The sequence below is a fragment of the Erinaceus europaeus genome, chromosome 11 (genome assembly GCF_950295315.1).
Source record: "Erinaceus europaeus chromosome 11, mEriEur2.1, whole genome shotgun sequence".
In the NCBI taxonomy this organism is placed as follows: Eukaryota; Metazoa; Chordata; class Mammalia; order Eulipotyphla; family Erinaceidae; genus Erinaceus; species Erinaceus europaeus.
In genome coordinates, this window is record NC_080172.1 from 4,741,715 (window position 1) to 4,758,012 (window position 16,298).

The 16,298-nt window shown below is 45.3% G+C and overlaps 1 protein-coding gene across 1 annotated transcript in view; it reads right to left on the minus strand.

Annotated features, from left to right (window-relative positions):
* Nucleotides 1–16,089, minus strand: part of ARSB (arylsulfatase B) — a 153,413-nt gene extending 137,324 nt beyond the window's left edge. Inside the window, exon 1 of the mRNA XM_007519025.3 lies at nucleotides 15,668–16,089. Coding sequence (XP_007519087.2) covers nucleotides 15,668–15,952 — 285 coding nt within the window. The 5' untranslated portion in view covers nucleotides 15,953–16,089. The remainder of the gene's footprint in view (nucleotides 1–15,667) is intronic.
* Nucleotides 16,090–16,298: the final 209 nt, after the last annotated feature.

Here is a 16,298-nt window from a genome sequence, read left to right on the forward strand (position 1 = left end):
GTGTGTGTGTGCGTGTGTGTTGTGTGGTGTGTGTGTGTGTGCAGGGAGTGTGGCGGGGTGATGGGGGCGAGGAGAAGCAGTGGCAGGGAGGAGAGGGCACTCTCCAGCAGAACGCCTCCTTTCCAAGCCTCTGTGAGCAATGGCCTTTTCTATCTGCACCTACAGACGTCACTTGTTCTCATCCAAGTTGAAACCAAAGTCAAAAATTGCCCATGATGCTCCTGTTCAGCCTCCTTTTTAGATGTACATTCCTCCCAAGGTTCTGCTCTGGGAAGGGGCGGGGTAAAAAGCCATGAAAGTGTCTTAACCATTTACCAGCAGGATTAAGAAAAATGTGGCTAGACCAGGTTCCAGATGTCATCAGGATGCCGGCCAGGCTTCTCTGGACTGAAGACCCCACCAATGTGTCCTGGAGCTCAGCTTCCCCAGAGACCCACCCTACTAGGGAAAGAGAGAGACAGGCTGGGAGTATGGACCGACCAGTCAACACCCATGTTCAGCGGGGAAGCAATTACAGAAGCCAGACCTTCCACCGTCTGCAACCCACAGTGACCCTGGGTCCATGCTCCCAGAGGGATAGAGAGTGGGAAAGCTATCAGGGGAGGGGGTGGGATATGGAGATCGGGTGGTGGGAATTGTGTGGAGTTGTACCCCTCCTACCCTATGGTTTTGTTAATTAATCCTTTCTTAAATAAAAAATAAATTAAAAAAAAGAAAAGAAAAATGTGGCTAGGTCCCTTAGGAATGTGACCTCGGTGTCATCTTTCATTGCTTCTATTCTCTGCCAAGGTTTTATAAAGTTCTAGTGCGGTGGTTCCCTTAATTCCCAAGGCAAGGATGTCCCCATTTGAGAACTAAAGTTACTTTTCTTTCCTTTTTTTTTTTCCTAGAAGGATTTTAAAAAAAAATCTAAGGTTTACCACTTTTGTTACCCTCCTGTAACTTAATTTCTAAAAAACAGAAGCAAGGGGGCTTAGAAATGACATGCCAATCCTAAGCAGGTAAGGTAGCGAACCTTTTCAGAAACACCTGCCTGGTGAAGCGTCTAGCATTCGCCTGTTTAGTTGTTCAACACTGAGCACTTTTTTAAGTCAGAGGGAAAGAAGACAATCTAATGAAGAAGTCAGACCACAGAATATATAAGCACATTAAAATATGTAGAAAAAATGCAGAGATGTAAAGAATATTTTGTGATGAGTAAAGTGACTTCGAATAATATAGACCAATAGTATTTTTAAAAGATCATTTTTAATTTTTTTCCCAATTTTATTTGACAGAGAGAGAGAACAATACAGACCAGAACACTGCTCAACTCTGGTTTATGGTGGTGCTGGGGATTGAACCTGGGAACTCAGAGACTCAGGCTTGAAAGTCACTTGTATAACATTATGCTGTCTCCCCAACCCTTGGACATACAGTACTTATAAGTCATCTGAACTAAAAGCAGTACAGAAATTCTATTAGAAAAACTAATATTCTTCAACTTTTATATGTGAGTACTAAAATCCCTACACTTGGGGTTTTAATAAACAGAAACTGAATAGTCTATTCCCTGCTGTGTATGACAGGCCTCTAAGAATAATCAGAACTGCTAGTATTAGTAACAAGGGAAGGAGGGCTGGGAAGACAGGAGGGCAGGATTTTTAAAATTATATCTCTATCACTGTTATTATCATTATGATTACTATTACAACCACAGCACTGCTTAGCTCTTGCTTATGCTCTTGCTGGGGACTGAACCTGCGACCTTAGAGCCTAAGGCATGAAAAATCACTTATATAACCATTATGTTTTCCCCCAGACTCACAGGTTGCTTTTAAAATATTTTATGTTTAAAATCTGTCAACATATTCCCTAAGGATAATTTTAATAATAGGCATCCTTTTTTTAAAAAAAAGGTAAATATAGAATTTAATTATAATTACATGTATACAAAAAAAAAAAAAACACTGTTTAGTACTTCACTGTGGTTCCATTAAAACCGGTTCAGAGGGGAGTCAGGCGGTGACAAAGAGGGTTAAGTGCAACTGGCACAAAGCACAAGGACCGGCTTAAGGATCCCGGTTCAGGCCCCCGGCTCCCCACCTACAGGGGAGTCGCTTCACAAGTGGTGAAGCAGGTCTGCAGGTGTCTCTCTTTCTCTCCCCCTCACTGTCTTCCCCTCCTCTCTCCATTTCTCTCAGTCCTATCTAACAACAACATCAACAACAACAACAACAATAAAAAAGGGCAACAAAAGGGAAAATAAATGAATAAATCAGTGCAGAGTCCCATCAGAGTAGAAGCTTTCTTTAGTGTATATTTCCCTTTAATGCAACATTACCATGAAGACAGAAACAGGTGGATTTAATGTATAATATTTTATCATGAACAGGTGTTCATGATAAACTTTACAGAAGAAGAGGCCTCCCTGCCCAAGCTCTTTGCCTCTTCACACGCAGTGTCAGTCAGTGAACTCCTCTCTATTCCGGACAGAAGCTCAAGGGTCTGCTCACCCCCAAACTCCAGTCCTCTTCTGTTGTTACGCACCAGGACCTGAGACCTCTTCTCCACCCCCACCCGCACCCCCATCCAAGCTCTCTCCCTGATCTTCTCTCCCCAGAGTCCTTTGCTTTGGTGCGATACACCAGTCCAGTTCACATTTTTACTTTGTGTTTCCTTTTTCAGTTTTTACTTCTTAAATACCACCTACGAATGAGATCACCTCATATTCATCCTTCTCTTTCTTTTCTCTGAGTTTATCTCAGAAGGCTAGAAATAGACATACCTTATGACCCAGCATTTTTCCCCCCAAGGGAGATATCCTAAGGAAACAAACAGACCATCCAAAGTGATCTGTGTACACCTATGTTCATAGCAGCACAATTTGTAATAGCCTAAACTTAGAAGTAACCCAGGTGTCCAACAACAGATGAGTGGCTGAGCAAGTTGTGGTCTAGATACACAGTGGAATACTATGCAGCTACTAAGAATGAAGTCACTTTCTTTACCTCATCTTGGATGGACCTAGAAAGCAGGTTTAAACAGCAGAGCAAGCAGCTCCCACAATTCGTGGAGTAGCTGAGCAAGACTGATCTCTCTTCCTACCAGTAGATGGGGCTAGTGAGTAAGATGTCAGTGCTTTTGCCAAGTTAGAAATCTGTTCCATTGGACTCAAGAGTCTTATTCAGAACAAACAGATTTTAAAGCCTTAGAATTCAGTCTGATTGTCATGCTTTTAAAAACATAATAACTGATGTCTAGGGAAGTCAGAAACTAAAGACAGACACCAGGAATATTGAAAATTCACAACCCCTAACTGACCATCTTTAAAAAATTCTTTTTCCCTTTCTTTCTTTGCCATTAGCGTTAGTGCCCTTACCACGACTGGCAGCCTTTTTTTTTTTTCTTCCCACCAGCAGGCACTACGATGTGATTGCCTGGGACTTGAACCTGGGTCCCCTCAAATGATGCCATGTATGCCCTACCAAGGGAGTCACCTGCTGGCTTCCTTTACAAAAAAAATAATGAGCCTAGGTCTGTTCGTTATGTGGAAAACTGAGAGATGTTACACATGGGCCAACCTACTGTATTTTACTGTCAACTATAAACCATTCATCCCTCCAATAAAGGAAAGGAAAAAGATACTACCTTTTCTGTTTCTAAAAGACTTCAGACCACTGTACAAATCTTGATGTAAGCAGACTCTTCCTCCTCTCTTGATCCTATGACAGCACAAGGCTGGGGTTTCATCTGAGAGGCTATAAGACAACAGACTCAGAAGGACAATGTATTCACATAAATGTATTCACATATTCTCTGTGAATAGCACAGAAAGGGTTCAAAGTCTGTGTGGTAGGGCTGGCTGGATAAGTGCGCACATCATCAAAGTCTGCTTGGTGAGTAAACCACAGGTACTAGGGGCATACATACCTGTGTGTGCAAATGGCCTCCATTTCTTACTATTAGAAAGGTCATGCCCCCATCAGAATGATATTGAAATGTAGATTTTGTTCAGATATATATACACACACACACACACACACACACACATATATATTGTTTCCAGGGTTATCACTGGGGTTAGGTACCTGCGCTACGAATCCACTGCTCCTGGAGGCTATTTTTTCCATTTTGTTGTTGTTGTTGTTGTTAGATAGGACAGAGAGAAATCGAGAGAAGAGGGGAAGACAGAGAAGGGGTGAGAGAGATAGACACCTGCAGACCTGTTTCACCACTTGTGAAGTGACCCCCATGCAGGTGGGGAGCTGGGCTCAAACCGGGATCCTTATGCTGGTCCTTGCGCTTCACACCATGTACACTTAATCCGATGCGCTACCACATGGCCCCATTCAGACCTTCTTTTAAGAGGCAGAGAGCCAAAAGACTGAAAGAGGCCACAGCACCAAACGTTCCTTCAGTGCGATGAGGGCTGGGCAAAGTAGTACACTGTTCAAGTTAGTTATTTGCTGGCCCTTTATTCAGAAGAAGAAACAGAAAGACAAATTGTATATGCCTGAGATGACTATCAGATACAGGAAAGGTGCAATCCTGTTTTTTCACATTCTAGCTGTGTGACTGTTGACAGGCCACTAAACCTCTATACTTCCTTCTCTGTCAAAGGGACTAAAAATGATGGCTACCTCAAGCCTTTTCTGTTTTTATCACAACACTACTAAATACTGGCTTTGGAGGGGCCAGGCTGTGGTGTACCTGGTTAAGCACTCACATTAAAAGTGTGAGGGGAGTCGGGTGGTAGCACAGGGTTAAGTGCACGTGGTGCGAAGCACAAGGACCAGCGTAGGATCTCGGTTGGAGCCCCCCCCCCCCCCGCTCCCACAAGTAGTGAAGCAGGTCTGCAGGTGTTTCTCTTCCCTCTCTGTCTTCCCCTCCTCTCTCCACTTCTCTCTGTCCTATCTAACAACTACTACAACAATAAGAAAAAAAGACACAAGGACAACAAAAGGCAAAATAAATATAAAAAAATTAATTAAAAAAAAAGTGTGCAAGGACCCAGGTTCAAGCCCCTGGCCCCCACCTGCAGGGGGAAAGCTTCACAAATGGTAAAGCAGGGCTGCAGGTGTCTCTCTGTCTCTCTCCTCCTCCTCTCTCCTCTCAATTTCTCTCTGTCTCTATCCAATAATAGATTTAAAATATATATATTGTTTTTAAAAAGGCTGTGTTTGGTGGCGCTAAGGACTGAAACTAGAACCTTTGGCACCTCAGACCACAGCGCCTTTTGCATCACCCCTGTGCAATTGCCCCAGCTTTCAACAGCTTCAAAAAGTCAGAGCACAAAGCAACCAGAGAGGAACTCCAGGAGCAGGACACAGGGCTCGCACACCACCGGCCTCCTTAACCCCTTGGCACCTCCTGTGCTGGAGTGGCAGTGCCCTTGTGTCTGTCTCAGTGCTATTCCTTTTCCTTATGTTTATTTAAAGGCCTGTGTCAAGGGGCTGGGTGCTGGCGCACCTGGTTGAGCATACACATTACAATACCCACCTGCAGGGGGAAAGCTCTATGGGTGGGAAAGCAAGTCTGCAGGTGTCTCTCTGCCTCTCTCCCTCTCTCTACCCCTTTCCTCTCCCTTTCTGTCTTTACCAAATAAATAAAGATTATATATATATATATATATTTCCCTGTCTTTTTGTGATCCTTTAAACAGCCAGATACTCTACAGGCATCCTCACTATTCTTAGTCACCCAACACTCTTAGCAAATATACTTTTCTTTGTTAGCTATGGGAAGTTTCCAAGGAGATAATGGAGCTGCTCAGACACATCAATGGCCCTAGGGGAAAAAAAAAAAACCGAATGCCGGGGGCCAAGGCCTTAGCTATGTAACTAGCTAAGGCCTATGTAACTTTTCATATAGAAAGTTACAAAACATCCTGAAAGCAGCCGGTAAAAACATTTATAGGTAGAGCGGACATTCTGACCATTGGAACTGAGATGACCATCTAGCTGTTTGGAAAGTCGCTCACCCACCTCCCTCCCCCACTACCTTAGCAGAACTTCCTCATTGTTTGTGCTTATATTGCAGCTGCAAAATAAAATTTTTAGAGCTTGATCAGACCTCCTGTCTTGCTCTCGTTCTTCGTGTCTCTTGTCCCCTCCATTCTCTCGTCCCCTACCCTAGGTCTCCGTTGATAGACCCCGCAGGCCAGGGCACCTGGTGCCCGACGTGGGACCTTTTTGGGTCTGGGGTCCGAGAGAACGTCGCTCCCCAATGGTCGACCAAGGAGCATCGTGACCGCTGCTTCAGACAAGTGAGTGAAGGTCCGCATAGGATCGCTGCTTCAGCCCAGAAGTGAGTGAAGATCCGCACTGTAATCGCCACAGTATCGCCCGTCTGTGAGACTGATCCGTTTTAAGGTAAGAAAGAGCGACGCAATCATGGGACAAGCACTGAGCAAACATGATTTATTTCTTAGGGGCCTCAAAGAGTCCCTCAAGACACGAGGAACTAGGGTTAAGAAAAAGGATCTCAAAAAGTTTGTTTTTTTTTTGTATTTTGTGAGTGATGTTTGCCCGTGGTTTCCCTTAGAGGGGACTATTGATGAAAAAAGAAAAGAGTAGGAGATGCAATAAAAGAGTACTATGACTTTTTGGGACCGGAAAAAGTCCCTGTTACTATCTTTTCTTATTTGAATCTTATAAATGAAGTAATTAGAGTCAGACCTTGACCCTGAGAGATTACAGAACTTATTAATAAGGGAGAAGTCCTTCTTTCTAAAGATCTGCCGGCTAAAGATATGGGTTTACTTCCTACTCCTTCACAGGGAGCCACGGGAAGTGTCCATAAGAACTTTCCAATGACCCCCCCCCCCAGATTTAATTTCCTTGTGAAAATTTGTCAGTTAAATCTAACACGAAACATATCAAAAAATCCCCTATTACTGAGGAGGCCTAGATTAATTCCAACCTTGATGCCGCCCCCTCCTTCAGCTCCCTCCCCTATTTCTCAACCCACCGATAACAACAAAAATGTATTGGCAAAGATAAATTTATAAAAAGAACAAATAAAATTAGAGACTGAACACCAGGAGTTAGTCACTCAGCTTAAAAGTCTTAAAACTAGCCAGCCAAAAAGATCCAGCTTTTTTCCTCTGGCTGCCACCAGAGCTCTCAAAAAGTGTTAAACCAATTCTGAGTGATATCTTGTCTGGCTAGCAAGCTATTCTTTAAAGAAAGAATGAAATCAATCAAACAAGACATTCTCTCTAACTTAAAAACTATTCATCAGAGAACCAGCAGACACTTTTGATAGAAATTTAATGATTTGTTTCTTTAAAACTCTAAAATGTACCTTAGCCCAGAAAAAGAACTTCCAAAGATTTTTCTCCCCGCAGCAGTAAACTAAGCCCGCCTGTTCCGTCTGTGCAGCCAATCATGGCACAGAGCTACTGCTCCACAGATTGGCAAAGACTTCAGTCAATCATTCCCTAGCCACAAATGCCCCTCCTGGGGGGGTGGAGAGTCGGTGAGTTAGGAATCCAAAAACCAAAGCGGTTTTTCAAAGGGAAATATTTCTTTTCACCAAGAATGTCTGTTTTAAGTCTGTGTGCTAACCTTGTTTTCATTAAGGTGTGTTAACCCCTAAGTAACTAAAGTTTGTTTTAAGTTTTAAATAAGATTTAGTTAAGCTAAATGTGGTTTTAAAGATCCCGACTCATAGAGTTGGCACACCTTTACTGGACTAAAATATAAGACAGTTTCGTCCTCCTGATAGCTAATATCAACATCAATTCATTAGTTAAAAGATTTTCTGAGATCTCTAGGCATGGTAAAACGCCTCTACAGTCTCTCTCACTCTTGTGAGAATTCCAAATCTTACCAGCACCCCAATACCAACTGCCACTGTTTGTAACAAATTCCACGTTTGGAGTGACTTTCTAATAACCCAGTCTGGGTAGAGCAGTGGCCTTGCCAGGAAAAAAGGGTTAAATGTGGTATTCCTGGCCTGATAAAAAATTTTTATTTGAGATATGTGATTCAACAAATTATTTAGTGCAAAATGGTCATCTAAAAGAAATGTTAACAGTAAAAATTTATTTTGAACATTTCAGCTATGAGGTTTATCTTAGCTTTTTAAGTTACCTACCCAAATCAAAGTGAAAGATCAATTAAGTTGTGTACCCAAACTTGTTCATAGCTGCCCTAAGACTGTGATAGCTTTGTGATAAGCAAAGATCCTAACAAACAAAGTTTAACATTTTACTTAAAATTGTGTAAGTGACTCAAAAAAAAAAAGTTTCCAACACAGTTCTTATGTGGTAACATAAAGGTAAAAATTCATTTGCTAAGACAGCTAAAAATTTAAAGTAAAAGTCTTAAGTATTTAACGTGACAATTCTTCATCTCCAAATTGATATGCAAATTATCTATGTATTCAACTGAAAAAGTTCCAGCACATTTTGGAGGGACCCCTGTGAACTGTTTTGTGGATATTGGTCCACAGCAAATTTGGCATTTGTCTGACACTAGAGATGTTTTGAGAAGCATTGTCACTAATGTGTGTTAACTCTTTAAGTAATTAGAGTTTGTTTAAAGTTTAAAGAAAAATTTAGTCAAACTGAATTTGGTTTAGAGACCCTGGTTATGGGAATTGATACAGGAGGTTAAAAAGATAACTTTTAAATTTATGCTCTTTAAAATTCAAACAGAGCCTCTTAAAATTAGGTATCACACACTGAGGATGTGTCTAGATCTTGACTGTGATAGGTAAAAGTTTTAAAATACCTTCTCAACTAAAGAGGCAAAACTGGCCTGGGTGAGAGAAAGATAACACAATGGTTATGTTTATGCCTGAAGATGTTGCTCTGATAAATGAGGTTTAATTTAAATAAGATATGTAAAATTTTTTTTCCAAATAAAACTTATCAAACAAATATGGGGCAGCCTAATGTAGAGCTGTATAGATGTTTTAGCTAACCTTTTTACATTTTATTCAAGAAGTATGCCCCTGGTTTCCCTGAGAAAGAACTTTAGATATTAAAACATTAAGAGAGACTAGATAAAAAGTTAAGAGAGTTTTATGTCTGATATAGACAAAAATGCTCCGGTTAAAACTTTTATTTTAAAACTTGTTAGGATATTTTTTTTTTATCTTACTCATGAGTTAGTTACTTTTGCTTTTACAGTAACACTCCTTCTGATAAAGTTGTTACTGAGATAACTCCCCTATTTAGAAAGACTACAAAAATTATTATCAAATAATTGGCTTTTGAGAGTACAGATTCTACATATCAAACTTTAATTAGTTCTTTTAGAGATTAAAAAATTATCTGGCTTGTTTTAAGACACTGTCAGAGGTTTATTCTTGATAAATTAAGGTAATACATGGTGCTTCTGTTCTGATAAAACATTTGTTTTGGCAAATCCTGATTTAACAAAATTATTATTTTGAACATTTAAGCTATGAGGTTTTATTTTAGTCTTTTAAGTTGCCATATTAGAGTTCTAAAGAGCAAAATCTATTAAGAGTTTTATATCTACGCTTACTCATGATAGCTTTGTGATGAGTAAAGATCTTAGTAAACTAAGTTATAATAGTGTGCTTAAACTGTCTAATCAGTTTAAAATAATGCTAAAAAATGGTAAACATTTTATCCTGTCAACACATTATGTATTGATTTTCTATAACATATTGGTATATTTTAATAAAGAGCCTTCTAAAATCATATAAAAGAACTCAAGCCAATTCTAACCACTAGATCATCAATTAACTTGGTACAAGTTCTCTCCCTAAGTAAATAATTATAGGTACATCTACACATGAAGAACTGACTGCTCATATGGTAATATTTAAAACTAAACATTTTTCTTTTTTATTTATGGGTGTATGATGACTCCTAAAGTCACTCATATCCTAAAATTTTTCTCATTTCTTTACAAGCCTCTTAAAATTTTAATGCTTGGCCTGCCATAGTGAGAGCACTTTACTGACTCCTGCACTGTTTAATTAAGATCCTGCTATTCAGACTTTTAAGATTAATCTCCATTGATAAAAGCCAATGCTCTTTGACAGATTGATGTAATTCACCTGCCCATGTTTAGTAAACAAAAACTTTTTTTTTCTCAGTTGGTATTTTTTCCAAATTTATGTGGGCTACAGCTCAAACAAGAAAAAGCTCAAAAACGTTATGAGCCATATGCTCTCCTGTTTTGCTTCAATAGATATATCCATGATACAGTATTCCCAAAACTATAACCCTTAAGCTCAATAAAATTAATTAATTAATTAATTAATTAAAAGAAGGGGAATGCACCCCCCCAATATTCAGTTGGCTAAAGTGTCAATGTAGTAACTATACTCAACCTTAATATTTACAAAAATTCGAATCGTCCATTTATTATATCTCACTGACAAAGCCACCCATTCTCCCAGTCATAAAGACATATTTTTTTCCTTTTTCTCTTTTTCAACACTGGATGTCCATGTTTGTTTTCCTTTTATTATGGTGGATGACATTATTGCTGTTGCAAAATCCACAGAGTCCCTGTTGACAAGTCCTTACCACAAAGGACGCCATGGCAGTATATACTGCAGCTAACCGCACCAGCCTATCCAAGTCTTCTCTTTCTGCTGACCTACCACTGCTGACTTTATCCTTGCATGTTTATTGACTGCTCACTTTTCTCCCAATATTCCTCATGTTCAAGGAACCTCACCTAATGTGTATGCACCTCCTCTGTGTTTTGGTACAACACCACCCTATATTTTCATGTCAATTCTTCTCTACCTGGTCCTTGCCTCCTAGTTTTGCTTGTTCCACAGCTGACCCTCTATGAAGAAGAAAAATTTCATCAGTTGATGCTGACGACCACCAGAGGACCAGACGTGCTGTGTTTCTTCCCCTGGACATCACATCCACTGACTGCTTCCCTTAGACTTGCTGGTGGCGCACTAGGACACTCTATATATTCCTCCCATGAATTTTCTGACAAATTACAACAGGTTGTAGACTCCACCACAAATAGTCTTGAGTCACTACAGAGAGAGATTACATCCCTAGCAAAAGTTACCTTACAAAACCGGCAGGCCTTGGATCTCCTGACTGCAGAAAATGGTGACACCTGTTTGTTTTTGAAAGAAGAGTGCTGCTTTTATGTTAATGAGTCTGGTTTAGTGGAGACCCGGGTTCAGCAGTTACACAAGCTTAGCGTTGAATTACAAAAACAAAAATTTTCTGCTGCCGCTGATAGTTGGTGGAAATCCTCCATGTTCTCCCTTTTGATGCCCCTTATGGGACCCCTGATTAGTCTTTTGCTAATGATTACCTTGGGGCTCTTTATTTTTAATAAGATTACTGGCTTTATAAAACAACAAATTGACTCCTTGGCATCAAAACCCTTACAAATATATTACCACAGACTTGATTTGGCTGACAGAGGCTTGGCTGAACCTGAGGGTGACAGACCTCTTTCAGGAGCTGCATAAAACTCAGATTTATGCACGCCAGCCTTGGCATGGCGTGGGCACCGGTAAGGGGTGCAGGGCTAAGCACTGCAGGGGGAGGACCCTATAGTCCGCCTCTGAGTCCCCCGTGAAGCAAACCTGAATTGCATGGAGGTTGGTGTCGGTCATCGGAACTCTTAGCCATGAGTTTTCCTCACCTTGGAAATAGTGGCTCTGCCTCCCCTCCCCAAAAGACACCAAGGGCCATAAGAAATGCGGAAAAAATAGCCTTTTCCCACGGGAGGAATCAGGTCAATACTTCGCCCCTCTGGTTAATGCCCGCTTATCTCTTGATAAGATTCCTAGCTCTCACCCTCATTTGCCCGCTTCACTTAAATTGTAAAAGGGGAGGACATGCCAGGGGCCAAGGCCTTAGCTAAATCTCTCATATAGAAAGTTACAAAACATTCTGAAAGCAGCCGGTGAAAACATTTATAGGTAGAGCGGACATTCTGACCATTGGAACTGAGATGACCTTCTAGCTGTTTGGAAAGTCGCTCACCCACCTCCCTCCCCCACTACCTTAGCAGAACTTCCTCCTTGTTTGTGCTTATATTGCAGCTGCAAAATAAAATTTTTAGAGCTTGATCAGACCTCCTGTCTTGCTCTCGTTCTTTGTGTCTCTTGTCCCCTTCATTCTCTCGTCCCCTACCCTAGGTCTCCGTTGATAGACCCCGCAGGCCGGGGCAAGCGAAGGAAACTGGTCCTGGAAAGAGGACTTTCACCACTGGTCCACTAGCCCTGTGGCATCTGGATTGCAGGAGTCAGAGTAGCAGGCACCTTGTGAGATAAGCCACTGTATTGCAGCTCTCACCCCTCCACCCCCACCCCAAGCCCTTACCACCCCACCTTCAGAAAACCAAAGATGGATGGGGGTAGATAGCATAATGGTTATGCAAAGAGACTCTCATGTCTAAGGCTCTGCAATCCCAGGTTCAACCCCCACCCCCATCACCATAAACACCAGAGCTCAACAGTACTCTCTGGTCAAAAAATATTAATAATGATAAAGAAAAGCAAAGACTGGGGGTGGAGGGATGAGACAGTATAAAGGTTATGCAAACAGATTCTCATGTCTGAGGCTCCTAGGTTCCGGGTTCAACCAGCCTTCCCCCCCCCCCACCCCACAACCATAAGCCAGAGCTGAGCAGTGCTCCGGTCAAAATAATAATAATAATAATGAAAGAAAAAAGAAAACGAAAGACAGGGGGTAGAAACAGCATTAGGTCATGTGAACAGATTCTCAAGCTTGAGGTTCCCAGGTGCCAGGTTTAATCCCTCTCCCCCACTACCACCACCCTAAGACAGAGCTGAGCAGCTATGGTAAAAAGTGGAAAGAAGGAAGGGAGGACGGGAGGCAGGAAGGACGGGAGGGAGGGAGGAAGGAAGGAAGGAAGGAAGGAAGGAAGAAAAGGAAGGAAGAGGACTATGCAGCTATCAAGAACAATGAACCCACCTTCTCTGACCCATCTTGGACAGAGCTAGAAGGAATTATGTTAAGTGAGCTAAGTCAGAAAGATAAAGGTGAGTATGGGATGATCCCACTCATCCACAGAAGTTGAGAAAGAAGATCTGAAAGGGAAACTAAAAGCAGGACCTGACCAAATTGTAAGTAGGGCACCAAAGTAAAAGCCCTGTGGTGAGGGGTAGACATGCAGCTTCCTGGGCCAGTGGGGGGTGGGGTTGGGGGTAGGGGTGGGTGGGTGGGATGGGACACAGTGTTTTGGTGGTGGGAATGGTGTTTATGTACACTCCTAGTAAAGCGTAGTCATATAAATCACTTGTTAATTAATATGAGAGGGGGAAAATTAATTGTATGCCTCAAAGTTTTTAAAACACAGACTGAGTCTTCTTAATAAATAGGCTGTGTATTTGATATGCGGACTCTCTCAAAGCCTAGACCAAGTAGACCAGAGGCAACCAGTGGCACAGCTATTTACAAGATACTGGGTACTGTACAGCAAACCCTAACAAAAGGACTTTTCAAAGTTAACCCAATTACCAAATAATGTGATGATAACATTAACTATCCATTGTCTTTTTGAACCCTAAGACAACAGGAGCCTCACATCTCCACTATAGAGCCTATATTTCTCCCAGTCCTGGAACCTTAGGATAGGGCCCACTTTGCCGCATGCCTCTCTCAATCCATATCAAATAATATTGCATCAGCTGATCGCAACCTAATCAACGCAACAATTGCCACCTCAACATGCTTCAGCTCAGACTGTGTCCAGAGACTTCACGTGTGGAATGACAACCCTTCAGCTTCATCACTCGGGTGAGACCTTTCCTTTCATAGCATTCTCTAATTCCATCCCAGGTGATTCACTTTCTAACAAAGTCCCAAAACCTAGATATACACCAGGTTCTGTGAGAGAGAGCATATGTTCACACGTATCCATAAACTACTGCAAAATATATACCTGAAAGCAGAAGTACACTAGAGTTTGCAGTGAGTACCCTCCCTAACACTTCCTCTCCACTATTCCAACCTTCGGGTCCATGATTCTTCAACAATTTGTTTGGCTTCGTATGTTAACTCTCTTTTCAGCCCCCAGGTTCCAGATGCCAGCAGGATGCCGGCCAGGCTTCCCTGGATTGAAGACCCCACCAATGTGTCCTGGAGCTCAGCTTCCCCAGAGACACACCTTACTAGGGAAAGAGAGAGGCAGGCTGGGAGTATGGACCGACCAGTCAACGCCCATGTTCAGCGGGGAAGCAATTACAGAAGCCAGACCTTCCACCTTCTGCAACCCACAATGACCCTGAGTCCATGCTCCCAGAGGGATAGAGAATGGGAAAGCTATCAGGGGAGGGAGTGGGATATGGAGAATGGGTGGTGGGAATTGTGTGGAATTGTACCCCTCCTACCCTATGGTTTTGTTAATTTATCATTTCTTAAATAAAAAATAAATTAAAAAAAAAGAAAGGAAGAAAACGAAAGACAGGAGGTGGGGGAGGCAGCATAAAGGTTATGTACACAGATTCTCATGCCTGAGGCCTCATGTCCCAGGTTCAATACCCCCACCCATAAGCCAGAGCTGAGCAGTGCTTTGGCCCAAAAAGAAAAAAAATTCATAAATAAAGTTATAAAAAAAGAAAACGAAAGACAGGAAAAGTCAGCCTGAAAGGAGGGGCGCCAGGCATGCGCAGAGCCCAAGTAGGAAGGGGGAGGCGGAGGCGGGGCGGGCGAGGGTGAAGTGTGGGCGGCACAGGGAGACTCCCCGAGGCGTCCCGGCCAGGCCGCCTGGCTGTGGAGGCTGAAGCCTGGGCTCTGGGGAGGCCTGCGGGAGCCGGACAGGGCGGCGCGGGAAGCTGCGGGGCGGGGCCGGGGGAGGGCGCGGAGCCTGCGGTGAGGGTGCGCGGGCGGACGGGGTGAGCGCTGCGGGCCGGGGGGAGGGTGCACGGGCCAGGGCAGGGTGGTCCACGGGCCGGGGGAGGGTGCACGGGCCGGCGGACGGGTGCATAGGCCCGGGGAGGGTGCATGGGCCGAGGGAGGGTGCACGGGCCGGGGTGAGAGTGCACGGGCCGGGGTGAGGTTGCACCGGCCGAGGGAGGATGCACTAGCTGGGGTGAGGATGCACGGGCCGGGGGAGGATGCACGGGCCGGGGTGAGGATGCACGGGCCGGGGGAGGATGCACAGGCCGGGGCAGGATGCACGGGCCAGGGGAGGATGCACGGGCCGGGGGAGGGTGCACGGGCCGGGGGAGGGTGCACGGGCCGGGGGAGGATGCACGGGCCGGGGGAGGGTGCACGGGCCGGGGGAGGATGCACGGGCCGGGGGAGGATGCACGGGCCGGGGGAGGGTGCACGGGCCGGGGGAGGGCGCACTGGCGGCGGGGGAGGATGCACGGGCCGGGGGAGGGTGCACGGGCCGGGGGAGGGTGCACGGGCCGGGGGAGGGTGCACGGGCCGGGGGAGGATGCACGGGCCGGGGGAGGGTGCACGGGCCGGGGGAGGGTGCACGGGCCGGGGGAGGGTGCACGGGCCGGGGGAGGGTGCACGGGCCGGGGGAGGGTGCACGGGCCGGGGGAGGGTGCACGGGCCGGGGGAGGGTGCACGGGCCGGGGGAGGGTGCACGGGCCGGGGGAGGGTGCACGGGCCGGGGGAGGGTGCACGGGCCGGGGGAGGGTGCACGGGCCGGGGGAGGATGCACGGGCCGGGGGAGGGTGCACGGGCCGGGGGTGGGGGAGAGGGCGCACTGGCGGCGGGGGCGCGGCGTACCGGGTGGCGGCCGGTGAGCAGCTGGCTTCTGGAGGGCGAGCACAGCGACTGCGTGTAGTAGTTGTCCAGGAGCACCCCGTCGGCCGCCAGCGCGTCCAGGTGGGGCGTGCGGATGTGCGAGCCGTGGAAGCCCACGTCGTTCCAGCCCAGGTCGTCCGCCAGCACGAAGACGACGTGGGGCGGCGGGCGCGCCGGGGCGCCGGAGCCCGCGGGCGGCAGGAGCAGCAGGAGCAGCGGGAGCGGCGGGAACAGCGCGGGGACGGCCGCCCGGCCTGCGGGACCCATGGCGCGGCCGCGGTGGGTCTCCGGGCCTCGGCTGCTGCGGCCCGGCCGCCCGGCGCCCTTTATAGAATCAGGAACTGCGCTGGGGGCGGGGGCTGGATCCTGCCCCGCCCAGGCACCCGGCTCCACCGTCTGTGGGTTGGAGGGGCCCGGGCCCCGTTACCCCATCCTTTCTGACCCGGCTTGTGTGCTGTGATGGAGGAGGAGCCAGCCGACTTCTGCTCCCGAGAAAACTCTCTGGGTGCTTTGCAAAGAAAGGCTCAGCCCTCCCGCTCATGAACTTGCCCTGTGCACCCTGAAAAAGAGGAACTTTAGAAATAAATTCTTTATATTAGTGAATTTTTTCTTT